Genomic DNA, 11,801 nt, shown 5'->3' on the forward strand with positions numbered 1-11,801 from the left:
ATATGCGAGGAACACGTGTAGTTACCTTTTCCCGCGTGTCTCCGAAGTGTTTCCATGATCTTGTTGAGAGTCTCTGCGACCTCATCCGATACACCCTCATTTGCAGCGAACGTCATGATGAGTGACGCAGCGGTTTTCTGCTGCTCTACTGCCACAGCCGAGACGGACCCGACCCGAGGCTGTGAAGCAGCGATGTAAGCAAAATCGTCTGCTAAACTCCTTTCCACTTCTAGCGACATTGGGTATAGAGTGTCGCGACCACTTGGCAGAGTACTAGCACAAGGACGACGGGCCCCGACGTGCTTATTGTTGCAGAGCTTCTGTGTACGATGCTCGAGTATATCGCGATCAATACCCTTCCAGATGCTTTGATTTCTAGAGGCTGTGTCGGGATGTAAAGACATGGTATTCGTGTCAGTAAACGGTGGATGATGGAGTATGTGCTCCGGAAATTGGCTTGCCTGTCATGTGTCACTCTGCACTGCTTTTGTGTCTAGTGACATTTCGCAGTCCTGAGAAGCTTGTCGGACCGGTGAACAGGTGCGCAACTTGCCGCCACATGCCTCGTGTGCTTCTATTGGTCAGCTGCATGATGCACGGTTATCACACACCTGATATAGGCTTCTGCAAATGCATCGGAAAGGCGGCCCGGTTGGACATCACTAAATAGACACCTCACAATTGGCTGATTCAAGCATGTTATGTACGAGGTTACGGCACTAACAGACTCTGCCTCGTCGTGATTCGATATCATACCCAGTCCAGACGAATTCAACGTCAAGTGCATTTACTTTCTGAGTACGTGTCACTAGTAGAGCATGACTAGCCTGTCCCCAGGGACAATAGTTATATGCCCTTGAATGTGCTGTCCCTGGGGACAGTGCTCGAAACTCAAAGATAACTGTTGTCCCTAGGGACAGCAGTTGCATGCCTAGAATGTGCTGTCCCCAGGGACAATGTTTGAAACTCAAAAATGACTGTTGTCCCTGGGGACAGCTTTCTGTGGCCGGTTATCTTTGTCCCTAGGGACAAGTTTCAACCCTAACCCAAGGCCTTAAGACTGTTTTTCCGATATAGACTGGGCGCGAAACAGCTCTCGGTAGGCCTCCATCAGCAGTGACCGATCCGTCAACCGAAGTTCCGAATTTCGAGGGTTCGTACGGTTCCCCCGGACAGTTCGTACCCAGCCCATTTGTAGTAGAAGTCGGTTATTTGCTCCTTTGTGCTCTGCATTACGATTGTCAGTCTCTCGGCTCTCCCATGTCAAATGTTGATCTCACCAATTTTCTTGGTCATCTCCGGTACCGACATAATTCCCCGACCCTCCTCTTTTGTCCATGGGAAGTCTTGTGGCTTCAGGAACCACAGCATCCGGGTGACAAGGTTGACGACAAAGACCTTTGGATCCTTCCTCTTACCGACCTGGAATCCGTCGTCGCTCGCGGCTGGTGTTATGGAGCAGGACGCTAGCGTTAGGGAGAGCATCAGCATCATGTCGCACAAAGGATCTCCAAGGCAGCCATCTAGGCAGTGTCGTACTGCACAGTAATGCTCCCGCACCCGCTGGTCCCCTCCTTCAAACAGCTTGTCCTGCACTCGCAGTCCTTCATCAATGAGCTTCGGGATGCGCACGAAAGGGATCTCGCACCTGAAATCAACTCTCTGCTGCAGTCGTGGCCGTTTGGCCTTTTCGTTCGCCTCGACCGCCGCACGTTTCAGCGTACCAGGACGGGTGGCCAACATTGCTTTCGATGGTGCCATTCCCACCAGTCGGACCACAACACCACTGCTAAGCTTCCCGCGCGATGCCGCTGGCATTGCTTCGAGACTACATTCCAACATCGCGGACGAAATCGCTCCGACCCATTGCTCCTCGCTGACCACTTTAGTGTCCGTCGCACAGATGGCGCTACTGAGCACAGAGAGCCATGATGCCTCTTGGGTCGTCCATCGCCGTCGCATCTTGTCTGAGTTCTCTTTGGCCGCTTCGTAGAGCTCTTTGGCGACGTCCCGTCGTGATTTAGCTGACTCAACCTCATCACTGGTCTCGCTCGACAGAATAGGCATCATTTCACTGTACGCCGACCACGAAAATGGGCGCTCGGTCAGTAGCCAGACGTCGAGCTTCCGAAGCGCCTCATCACTGCGTGTGGTGTCAGATGTACGCAACCACTTCTTCGACAGCCGTTCCACTGCTCGCCTAATGAACTCCATCGTCTGCGGCGCCCACATGTGTCTAAATATGTCGACCACGAGATTGCTCGCGTTGTTTCGGCCGGCCACTTCCATGCCTCGAAAGTCGTGCAGCCAGACGTTGCTCTGACGGGTAGCTCCGATGTGCTTGCCGTAATGGAATTCAAGGATGGCTGGGTGCAAGAGCGCCGGCTGTCCGTCCTTACGTCGTGGCCACCGAGCCTTATTTATCGAGGCCCTCTCGTCTTCCACATTCAGAACGCCGGGGTCGACGTACGGCCATCCGCCATAGCGCAACGAGTCCGTGGTGCCGAGATGCCGAAAGACGCTGTTGCCCACCACTTTGGCATTCCCCGTGAAAAGGTAGCTTCCCAGGCGATCAAACGCGGCTGCAGCCTCGGCGATGGCGACATTGCATGTGTCCGGTTTGATGAGCTGGCTCTTCTCTTGCAGACCAACCATGGCCTTATCGAACAGTGAGCTGAAGCCGCGTAGAACCCCAGGATACACCTCCGGTTTAAAGGTGTGTAAAATGTGGCGGTATTGATGCGGCTCCTTTAAATAGAAGCGCATGAGCTGCATAATGGGATGGAGAATGGTCGCGAATGTCCGGCGTTCGTCGCAGAGCTTGGATACCTGCATATTCACGACCTGCTCCATGCGAAAGGCGAAATCTTCTCCCTCGATGGCGGCCCGCACTCGTTGTGCCTCTCGAGCGAAGGGGCGCGACTGGTCGCTGTCCTCCGGTGTCCGCATGCCTTTCATCTGCGCTTCGAGCTTCCGGTGCTTCGTTCGGATATGATGCGAGGTCATTTCCGCCCCTGGCAAGGACAACACCGCCGTCGTCAGACTTTTCTTCACCAAAAGGTCCTCTGGCCGATGACGGACGGAACGTTTAATGTTGGTGTATGCCTGGAAGTATCCACAAGATAGTGCGTCGACTCCTTCATTGCGTACGCTGAGGTTGTTGCGCATCACCGTAAGTACGTTCTGCTTCAGAAATTCAGGAGGCTGATTTGAGGTGAAGTTGCCGTACACAGGGCTGAAAGCAATCGGATAGAACGTCCAGTCACGCTGGCGGGAGAACTCCTGCATTATGGCATTGCGGTTGCCGAGCATGCAGCGAGCTGGGCGATCTATAGCCTCCACGTCCGCCATCTCGCCGTCGAGACAGCCTAAATCCACGGCTAAAGCGTACGACATGGACCAGATGTTTTCGAGGTCGAACTTAGCCTCGAGCTCCGTTCGAAGGTCGCGGAGCCCGTCGGGGTAGAGAGGACTATCGACGTCGACGTCAACTGTTTGGTCGGGGGCGGAGGAATCAGGTGCAATGACTTGTTCGCCATCGCTCAGATAATCGTCCATCGTGTTCTGCATGGGCTCCTCTTTGTCGAGGTCTGCTATCTGCTGGGTGACATCGAGCATGATGTTGGCACCATAGTCGTATGCATGGAAGGCGGGTCGGTTCTCTGTCCAAAACGGATCGGCTGTTTGCGAAGCTACATACTCGGACCAACCTGCCATGAACTCATGCTGGAATATGGCCCACTTGTTGAAGGTGATGTTGTCGCTTCGGGACTGTCCCAGGCGCCATGCGGCTTCAATACCCTCCCCGACCAACTCTTCGCATAGAAATACATGCTTGATGTACTCCACCAGGAACCGGGCGTGTCTCTCCTCGAGTGCACTATTTCTAATCGAGGCTTCGGCATCTGCCCGCGATTGGTCAATATCTGAAATGGCTAGCCCAGGATGCATCACAATGAACCAAGATTCTCGTGTCGAACCAGATGCTATCCGAAAAGTGCGGTGTCGCAGATCGAAGCCGATTCCTCCCTCGACATGTTTCGCTCGGTAGGGTGCGGCCCACTTCTGGAAGCTGATGGTTACGTTGTCAAAGAACCGGTCGCTCCGATGCACAATGGGTCTCAGCGGCCGACCGACGAGAGCGATCATATCGAGGTAGAAGGTAGGGATGAGTATATCATCTGCTGTACACTGCCGTGAACCTGCTGTTCGACTACCGAAATCGAATGTGTACTTGTGCTGGAGCCAGCTGATGGCTTGTGTAGGACTCAGGTCGGTAGCTGCGGTGCGACGAAGGAAGGCGTTCATTGGTAATCGATGCTCGCCTCGGGTGTGATCGATGCGGAACGAGTCTACGCTGGTCTCACCGCCAGCATTGGCATCCTGGCTCGTGGTTCCATAGATGGCGTCTTCAACGACTGAGCTTGCCTCTTCGTGCGCATCGAACCCATCGCCACTGAGCTCATCGTCGGATCGCGCAGGGCTAGGATGGGGAGAAATAGAATGAAAGTCCTCGTCTTCGGACATATTCGTAGTGATACAGACGACTGCTCGTAGTAGGCTGGAACGATCAGACCTTGGGCCTAAGCCTTATCTTCTACATACCCTTCTGTGCCGAATCCGACATGCTCGACCATTACTCCTGACTAGCTATATTTGGCTGTCTCATCTACCCCTATCCAACCTCGAGACCGATTGGGCAGCTCATATCCTAGCCGCGAGCAAACGGGCGGCTCCTCCATCCGCCCTTCTGTTGGCCCTTGCTAGGAGGCTTCGATGAGCGGCCAGTCGGAAGCGTTGCAGCAGAAGTACGTGCTTTCGGGAGCCTTTCCTTGCGTTCATTCACGAATGCGGCTTCCCTGCGCTGAGGGCGGAGGCTTGCCGGCCCCGTAATTGCCTCGTCCGTGCTGCGATTTCGGGCCGGTGGCAGTTCAGGCTCAGCCTGGTCGTTGTCTTCACCCAAAGAGCATGCCGTCGTGCTGGGCTGCCCCTGACCGTACGGCTGCGTAGTAGACCCATGGCTTTTCGTGCGTGGGCTCAACGGGCCCATACGGGCTACAGGAGCTCGGGGCGGCTCATGGTTACTCTCGGACTCGCTGGACTCCACAAAGAGGCTCCATCTCGTACGCCCATGCCGAGCCGCCTCAGTGGGCGTACTGAGTGAGTCCCTAGCAGTTTCTGACCCTCGACTGCGACCATTTTCGTCGCCGAAAGAAGACGTTCCAAAGAAGGAAGAGTCTCGGAAGCGAGCAAGCTCCGACGTATTGACGATCGGTTCTCTGTCTTTCTCTTGTGCTCGGAGTCCGTTTCCACACTGCCCATACTCTTGCTTCCACTGATCTACGGTCTTCTCCATCATAGCTCGCAGCGCCTCTTTCGCTTCTGGTCTCTCCAGCTTGGGATCACGGACAATTTCGGAGTGTTGAGTAATGACATTTTGCAGACTTTCTGCAAGGCTTGGCTTTTCTGGCTGCAGCTGTTGTTTAATGAGTTCGGTATTGAGGCCCGACACGCAAGGATTTCGAAGGCGATCCCCGATAACCTCCCGCACTCGAGCCAGAACATCTTTCCAACCCTCTCGCCGGAATCTATCCTGATATGCGTCCGGCTCCACGTCATCCTCCGGGAGAGCAGAAAGGTCGTCTTCCGTGAAGGCTGCAGCATTCTTCTCGACGAACATTAGGACTCTTCGCTGCAGCTCCAGCACCTTCATCTTGGCAGCCGGACCAGGATCCTTTCCAACCGCCGTCTCGAGCATGCCCGACATAGTCGGGAGAACTTCCTCAACAAGAGGTGGCTTGTTACCCTCTCGGTCGTTGACGGTCGCAAGGTCGTTGTTGAGCCACATAACGACGTGCGTCATGACAGCCTGCATCGTCTTACCACGAGAACTCAGCGATTTCAGCAACTCGTGGGCCATAGGGAAGGAGAGTTCACTCCCAGACTCGACCAGATACCGATAGAGCGCATGATACTTTGAGTGGTCAACGTGCGATAGAAACTGCGAGTGCCGGGGACTGTCTTCGTTGATATCAAGGTCGTCGTGGCTTTGGGGATAAAAGAGCTCCCGTGGCTTCCACCGTCGGTGCAGCCCAGAGAGTCGAGTATAGTCTCTATCCAGCTCAAGCTCGATGCCAAACTCGTTCCAGATTATATCGATCGGTCGCGTGATGGATTCGATCCGCTCGAACAGGTAGTCGTCAATGCGGTAACTTGACAGCTTTTGGAATACGCTTATATTGAACAGTTCTTTCCCGGCTCTCCTACTGCAAATCTGAGTGATAAATGTCCGCCAGCGGTCATTCTTCCAGAGGATCGCCAGACGACGAACCGGGAATTGCTCGCGGGTGTTCAACCTCAGCGTTCGGCTCATCTGCGCCTCGATGGCTCCCCTTGCCCCGCTGAACATCGTACTGCTTTTATCCTGTTCAGCATATGTGCGAAGCTCTGTCCAGATCTGACCGTGTGTGTCTGGTAGGACTGTTCCGCTTCGATTGGCACGGAGTTCGATTTGCAGCTCAAGAGGTAAAGTGTCTTCAACAAATTAGTTCTCACGGCCTGGCGTTTCATCTAGACACACACCTCTGTCAAAGATATTGCATACCCACCATCGCTCGTCTTCGCCATTGGTGAGCTTCTGCTTCTTCAAGTATGCTTTAAGGGCTGCGATGCGATGATTTCCCGCCAATACCTCGGCGTGGCCGGCGGTTGCGCTACTCCATCCCATGAAGGACGGCAGAGGTGCGCCAGGGTCGTTTGGCCTGCAATCAATGTCGAGACGTTGGCACATGGCTCGTACATCTTGCGCGCTACACAACAGGCAGAGACGGTGTGCACGGTCGAGTCGGTCCAGCCCATATTCCTCGAACAGTTGACATAGCTGTTTGGCGTGTTTCTCATCAACATCCCGGTTGCAGCCTGTGCTCCATTCGGGAGTGGTATCGTCGATGGGAAACCGCACGGTCATTAGTCGAAAAGATTCGGCTCGTTCTTCGATTGACTTGGTCTCCAATAGTGCACCATCTGCGAGTCTGACCTTTTTGCCAACGCTGCCATGGCCTTTACCGGATTGAGCCAGCCTCTTGGATAGCATGGTGAAGCTGCGTCTCGAAATAATGATAAGGCGCGAGGAGGAGAGCGACATCCTGAGAGCGATATAGTGGAAGGTGGGTGGTGCAAAGCGGCGATCCACGTTGGGCGGAGTTCATTTTCCGAAATTAAGGGGCTGTCCCCAGGGACAGCATAATCTGAGTCTATTCTGCCAATTTTGGCAACACACTTGTGCGCATCCCCTCTGCTGTAATAGCGACTGGAGCCCACAGATTGGCTTTTCACCTGACGCTTCCCTAACTGTAGCCCTACTCTTTACTTTTCCGGTGTAAGTAAATTATCTGCTAGCATTGTTGATACGACCGGAACGCCCTACAACCAGTTGATCCATCTCGTGTCGATCTCGATTTGCAGGAATATTCTCTGTCCCTGGGGACAGCGTCGAAAACCCAGAACACTTGACTGTCCCTAGGGACAGCGTCGAAAACATAGAACACTTGACTGTCCCTAGGGACAGCGCTGAAACCCCAGAAAATTTGACTGTCCCTAGGGACAGCGCCGAAAACCTAGAACACTTGACTGTCCCTGGGGACAGCCCTAAAAACCCAGAAAATTTGACTGTCCCTAGGGACAGCGCCGAAAACCGAGAAAATTCTGTCTGTCCCTAGGGATAGTACCTATTTCCCGGAAATACCTAGGCCTAACCCTAGGGTCCAAGAGCGTTTTCGAGGTATAAAATCTCTCCTTCTTGCGCTCTTTGTTCCTTACGGGCGTCTCTTTTCCCTATCGCGCTCCGCGCGGCTACGGGTGTCTATTTTTTATACCCTACCTACAAGCTAACTACCTATACCTATTCTATTTACGATAATATATATCGCTCCGCTCCTAACGGGTATTTTAAACTTTACCCTATATTTTACCCTACGCCGGCTAACCGCCCGTACTTATTATCGTCCCTTCTACGTATCGCTCCGCTCTAAACGGGTATTCTAATCCTACTACCGTTTTACCCTTTTTACTCCTAACGGGTATTTTTTCTTCCTATACCCTATTACTCCTTTTTATACTCCGCGTTACCCCGGGTATCTATTTTTTATACCCTATCTATTCTCTCTCTATACCTTTCGTCGTTTATAAATTTAACGGGATCTAATTACTCTCGCCCCTCTCGCCTCTCTCGCGTACCGTATTATCGTACCTCCTATTACGCCTAACGGGTTCTACCTATTTACTTCGCCCCTCTATTCTATCCTATTACCGCCGTCCTTTATTTACGTTCGCGATACGACGCGTATCTTTTATTCTATCTATTTTCGGATATCTCTAACCCTACCCCTTCGACTATCCCTAACCCTCTATCCTAGTATATATTTTATATACTACTACTTCTATTCGTCTAAGCCCCCTATATAATACTCTATAATACTATATAAATTACTATACGTAATATAAATCCCTTACGCTACTATATATTATATCGCCTACCCTAATAAAACTCTACTATTTTCGTAAATTCTCTAAAATTCGGCTATACCTCTAATCGTCCTTACGAACGGATACGAATAACCTTTACTATATCTCTTCGTCGTACTCGATTTTCTATTTTATTAAATATCGCTTTATCGTATATCGAATTTTACCCCGGCTTACCGTACTATTCGACCCTAACTATTAACCCGACTACTATACTTCCTTTTATTCGAATAACGTATCTTATTTCTATATTCTATCCTCTTACCCCTTCGTTTATTTCCTCCTCGAATTTAACGGGTTATCTCGTCTTCCCTACCTTCCTCGTATCTACGACGTCTCTAACTAAATTTGTCCTATACTCCCAAATTTACCAAAATTTCAAAACGCCTCCTAAATTCACAAAAAACGAACATGAACATCCTTCGATATGCTTCTTAATTGTATCAACTTCTTACCCTGATCGGACCGCGCGTTCGGGTCTAATGATTTTCCTCTCGAATTTCCGATTATTTTTAAACTTCAAACTTTACTTCAACTTCATCCCATCTCTAATGCACGTCCAACCCACCCACACATCCTCTCGTACTCTCCATATACGCTTCATTCCAATCTATGTCCGTTCTTACGTGTGTATTGCTCATATTTACGCTGCTATTGCCTCGACCTTGCCACGCTCTTACTCCAACTCGTATGCCATCCCCCGGCGGGGGCGGTGACACCTCAAGTGCCCACCCACCCGCCCGACGTCTCGCGGATTCATTTATGCATTTGCTCCTTCCCGATCCGCTCAGCTCCGTCGGGTATCCCAAACCTACTCTTCAACTGTCCCCCATCTTCGCCTAACCCTAACCCTGTCGCTATCGTGCTTCCGTGCTTCTTTTGCTCGACTTCGTCCGAATCCTCATTGAGCGGCCTATCTAAAACTTACACGAGCTCTCGACTGCCTCGCTAACCGACCCTCGCGGCCCAAACTGCCATAAAAACCGACACAACCCCGACACCTCGATCCCACCGGCTATAAACTGCCCGCCAAACCACTCCAAAACACCCTTTTCGCCTGTCCTGAGCGCCGCCGGCCCGTCTGCCTGCTGTGCAATCCATCCCTGAATTTCCCCTCCTCGTACTGCCCAAATCGCTGCTCCCATGTCCTTCACCACGTCCTCGAACTGACACTGCGCTCCGTGTACGCGCTTGAACCTCCACTGCCTACCGATGCGCTGCCCCTGCCACATATCGCATAGTGCCTGCGGCGCATGACATTGGAAACATGCACTGTAGCGGTATCGCACCTGCCCTAGTAATGATCGCCGTGAGTCCATGCCCCCTCGCGCCTCGACATAACTGCAGCTTCTCCACGGATGTCGCCGGCCGTCCAACCCTCGAACGAGACAAATACTGCACTGACCCCGCCACGCCTGCAACAAACCCTTGAACTGCTCGGGCTGCAACTCCCCGTACTCGACACTGCTATCTCTTCGCGGCTGCAACGCGACCGATGTCGACTCTATAGCAATATCGGCTCTGTGATCCACCTCTTCACCTGCCTCACTGCTTGCATCCATCTCTTTGAGCTCCGACTGACATGCCTCCTCGATATCCGCTCCAACGAAGCCTAGCCCGTCGTGCTCTACGCTACCGTCCCCCTGATCAGCCCAGTCACTAAGCAACTCGATAAGCCCGTCGCCCTCACTTGCGAAAGCTGCCTCTTCCTCGACGTCTATCAGTCTTGTAGACGCCTGCAGCGGCGGACTGCTCGGGAGCTCTCCCACCTCCGGACTACCCGTTCTACTCAATACCGCCTGACTCACTTGACTCGGCTCGACTGCGTGTGCTTCGACAATTGCTCGGACTAGCACTGCCATTCCGTTGCTGACGACCTCGTTCCAGACCCGACGCGGGTGTCGTCGACCGAGCCACTGCACACATGCAGCTACATCCAAGCTGTCCTCGTCGTATCCAGCGTTATATAGCGTATGTAGTCGATTCTCGCTCTGAACAAGTGCGTATAGCAACGGCGCCACTCGGCCCGGCCACTGACATACCTGCTTCGAGTCTTCTCCTGTCCGGCATAGCCTCTGACTGATGCCACATTTGTAGCAGCTATGTGTGTCCTTGTCGAAGCGGAGCTGACCTCGAAACGCATCCACCTCAGCAGCCGGATGAGCCATCGCGCAGTCCTTTGCCGAATGCTCCCAACTGTCGCTGTCTGAGCTGTTACCCACCCAACAAGCGGCGCAAAAGTCCACTAAGCTGTCCATCGTCTCTTCAAACAACCGGCGCTCATGTGCCTCCTGCTTATACCGTCGTTCGAGCGCAGTCACGCCTTCTCCGCAGTTGTCGCACCGCGCGAGATCTCCTTGACCACACGATACCTCTTCTCCGTCCAGATATAAGCCTTTGACCTTGCGACGACAGCCCTGCGTCCTGACGAAATTCGCAATCGCACGCTCGTCGCAGTTGCGTGCTCGCTTGTATGCCCGGTCTGCGCCACCCTGCTCGTAGATCAAGAGCGAATCCACGTCCTCACCAGCCCTCCCCCCTCGGCCTGACTCCTGTGCGTAATCGACCATGCCATACGGGATGTCGACGTGCAGCGTGAACACGATCCGCTCAAAGTCCACGCCTGTCCCGAGCGCAGACGTCGCCACGATCAAGCCGTTCTGTTTGAGCCAGTGCTCCAGCCGCTCCGGGTTGTCGGCCTCTTGCCCCCTAAAATATATCACTCCCAACTCTCTCGCTAGCTCCTCGCACTCGGCACGGCTTTTACAGTACACCACGCCGCGGTTCTGACCCAGCTGCACCTGTATACGACGGCACAGATCCAAGACCCGCTCGCGGAGCGTCCCTCGCTTCACCTCTTCGACGATGTATCGAGTGCGCGCTCGGATCGTTAAGCAGCGGATGTATCGAGCGTATTGCGCTGCCATGCAGTGCTCTAGTTCCGGCACGAGTGTTTTCGGTAGCGTCGCAGTGAGCATTACCAGCGGACATCGAGTGCCTCTAAGCTGATGTAGCCCGGCTAGCTTTGCTCGCCAGTGATTGTCCTTGAATGCGAGATGTGCCTCGTCTAAGAACACTCGTCGTAATACACCCTTCTGCTCCCACTGCTTCAAGTGTCCGATGAAGCCGGTGCCAGCGACGTTGTCTGCACTGACGAACACCAATGTAGCACGACGGGTCGCCGCACTCCTCCACTCGATGCTGTCGATACCTCTCGCTCTTGCCTTTGCCAGCAGATTCTCGAGCAGTGCACGGAACGGCACGACGACGACTGTAAC

The 11,801-nt window shown here is 53.2% G+C and overlaps 3 protein-coding genes across 3 annotated transcripts; all 3 read right to left on the reverse strand.

Moving 5' to 3' along the window:
• Positions 1-25: 25 nt before the first annotated feature.
• M409DRAFT_61726 (uncharacterized protein) lies at positions 26-404 on the reverse strand (the record flags this gene model as incomplete). Its single annotated transcript, XM_033814857.1, has 1 exon — positions 26-404. A coding segment is annotated over one exon (379 nt), but the record flags the coding sequence as incomplete, so codon positions are not given.
• A 650-nt stretch (positions 405-1,054) lies between these two features.
• M409DRAFT_38295 (uncharacterized protein) lies at positions 1,055-7,093 on the reverse strand (the record flags this gene model as incomplete). Its single annotated transcript, XM_033810899.1, has 6 exons — positions 1,055-1,227; positions 1,281-2,963; positions 3,078-4,483; positions 4,728-5,143; positions 5,270-6,534; positions 6,583-7,093. The coding sequence occupies 6 exons, from the start codon at positions 7,091-7,093 to the stop codon at positions 1,055-1,057; spliced, it is 5,454 nt and encodes a 1,817-aa protein (XP_033659247.1).
• Positions 7,094-9,279: 2,186 nt separating this feature from the next.
• Positions 9,280-11,794, reverse strand: M409DRAFT_61729 (uncharacterized protein; the record flags this gene model as incomplete). Its single annotated transcript, XM_033814858.1, has 2 exons — positions 9,280-9,440; positions 9,512-11,794. Coding segments are annotated over 2 exons (2,444 nt in total), but the record flags the coding sequence as incomplete, so codon positions are not given.
• Positions 11,795-11,801: the final 7 nt, after the last annotated feature.

The sequence above is a fragment of the Zasmidium cellare genome, assembly GCF_010093935.1.
Source record: "Zasmidium cellare ATCC 36951 unplaced genomic scaffold M409scaffold_103, whole genome shotgun sequence".
Lineage (NCBI taxonomy): Eukaryota > Fungi > Ascomycota > Dothideomycetes > Mycosphaerellales > Mycosphaerellaceae > Zasmidium > Zasmidium cellare.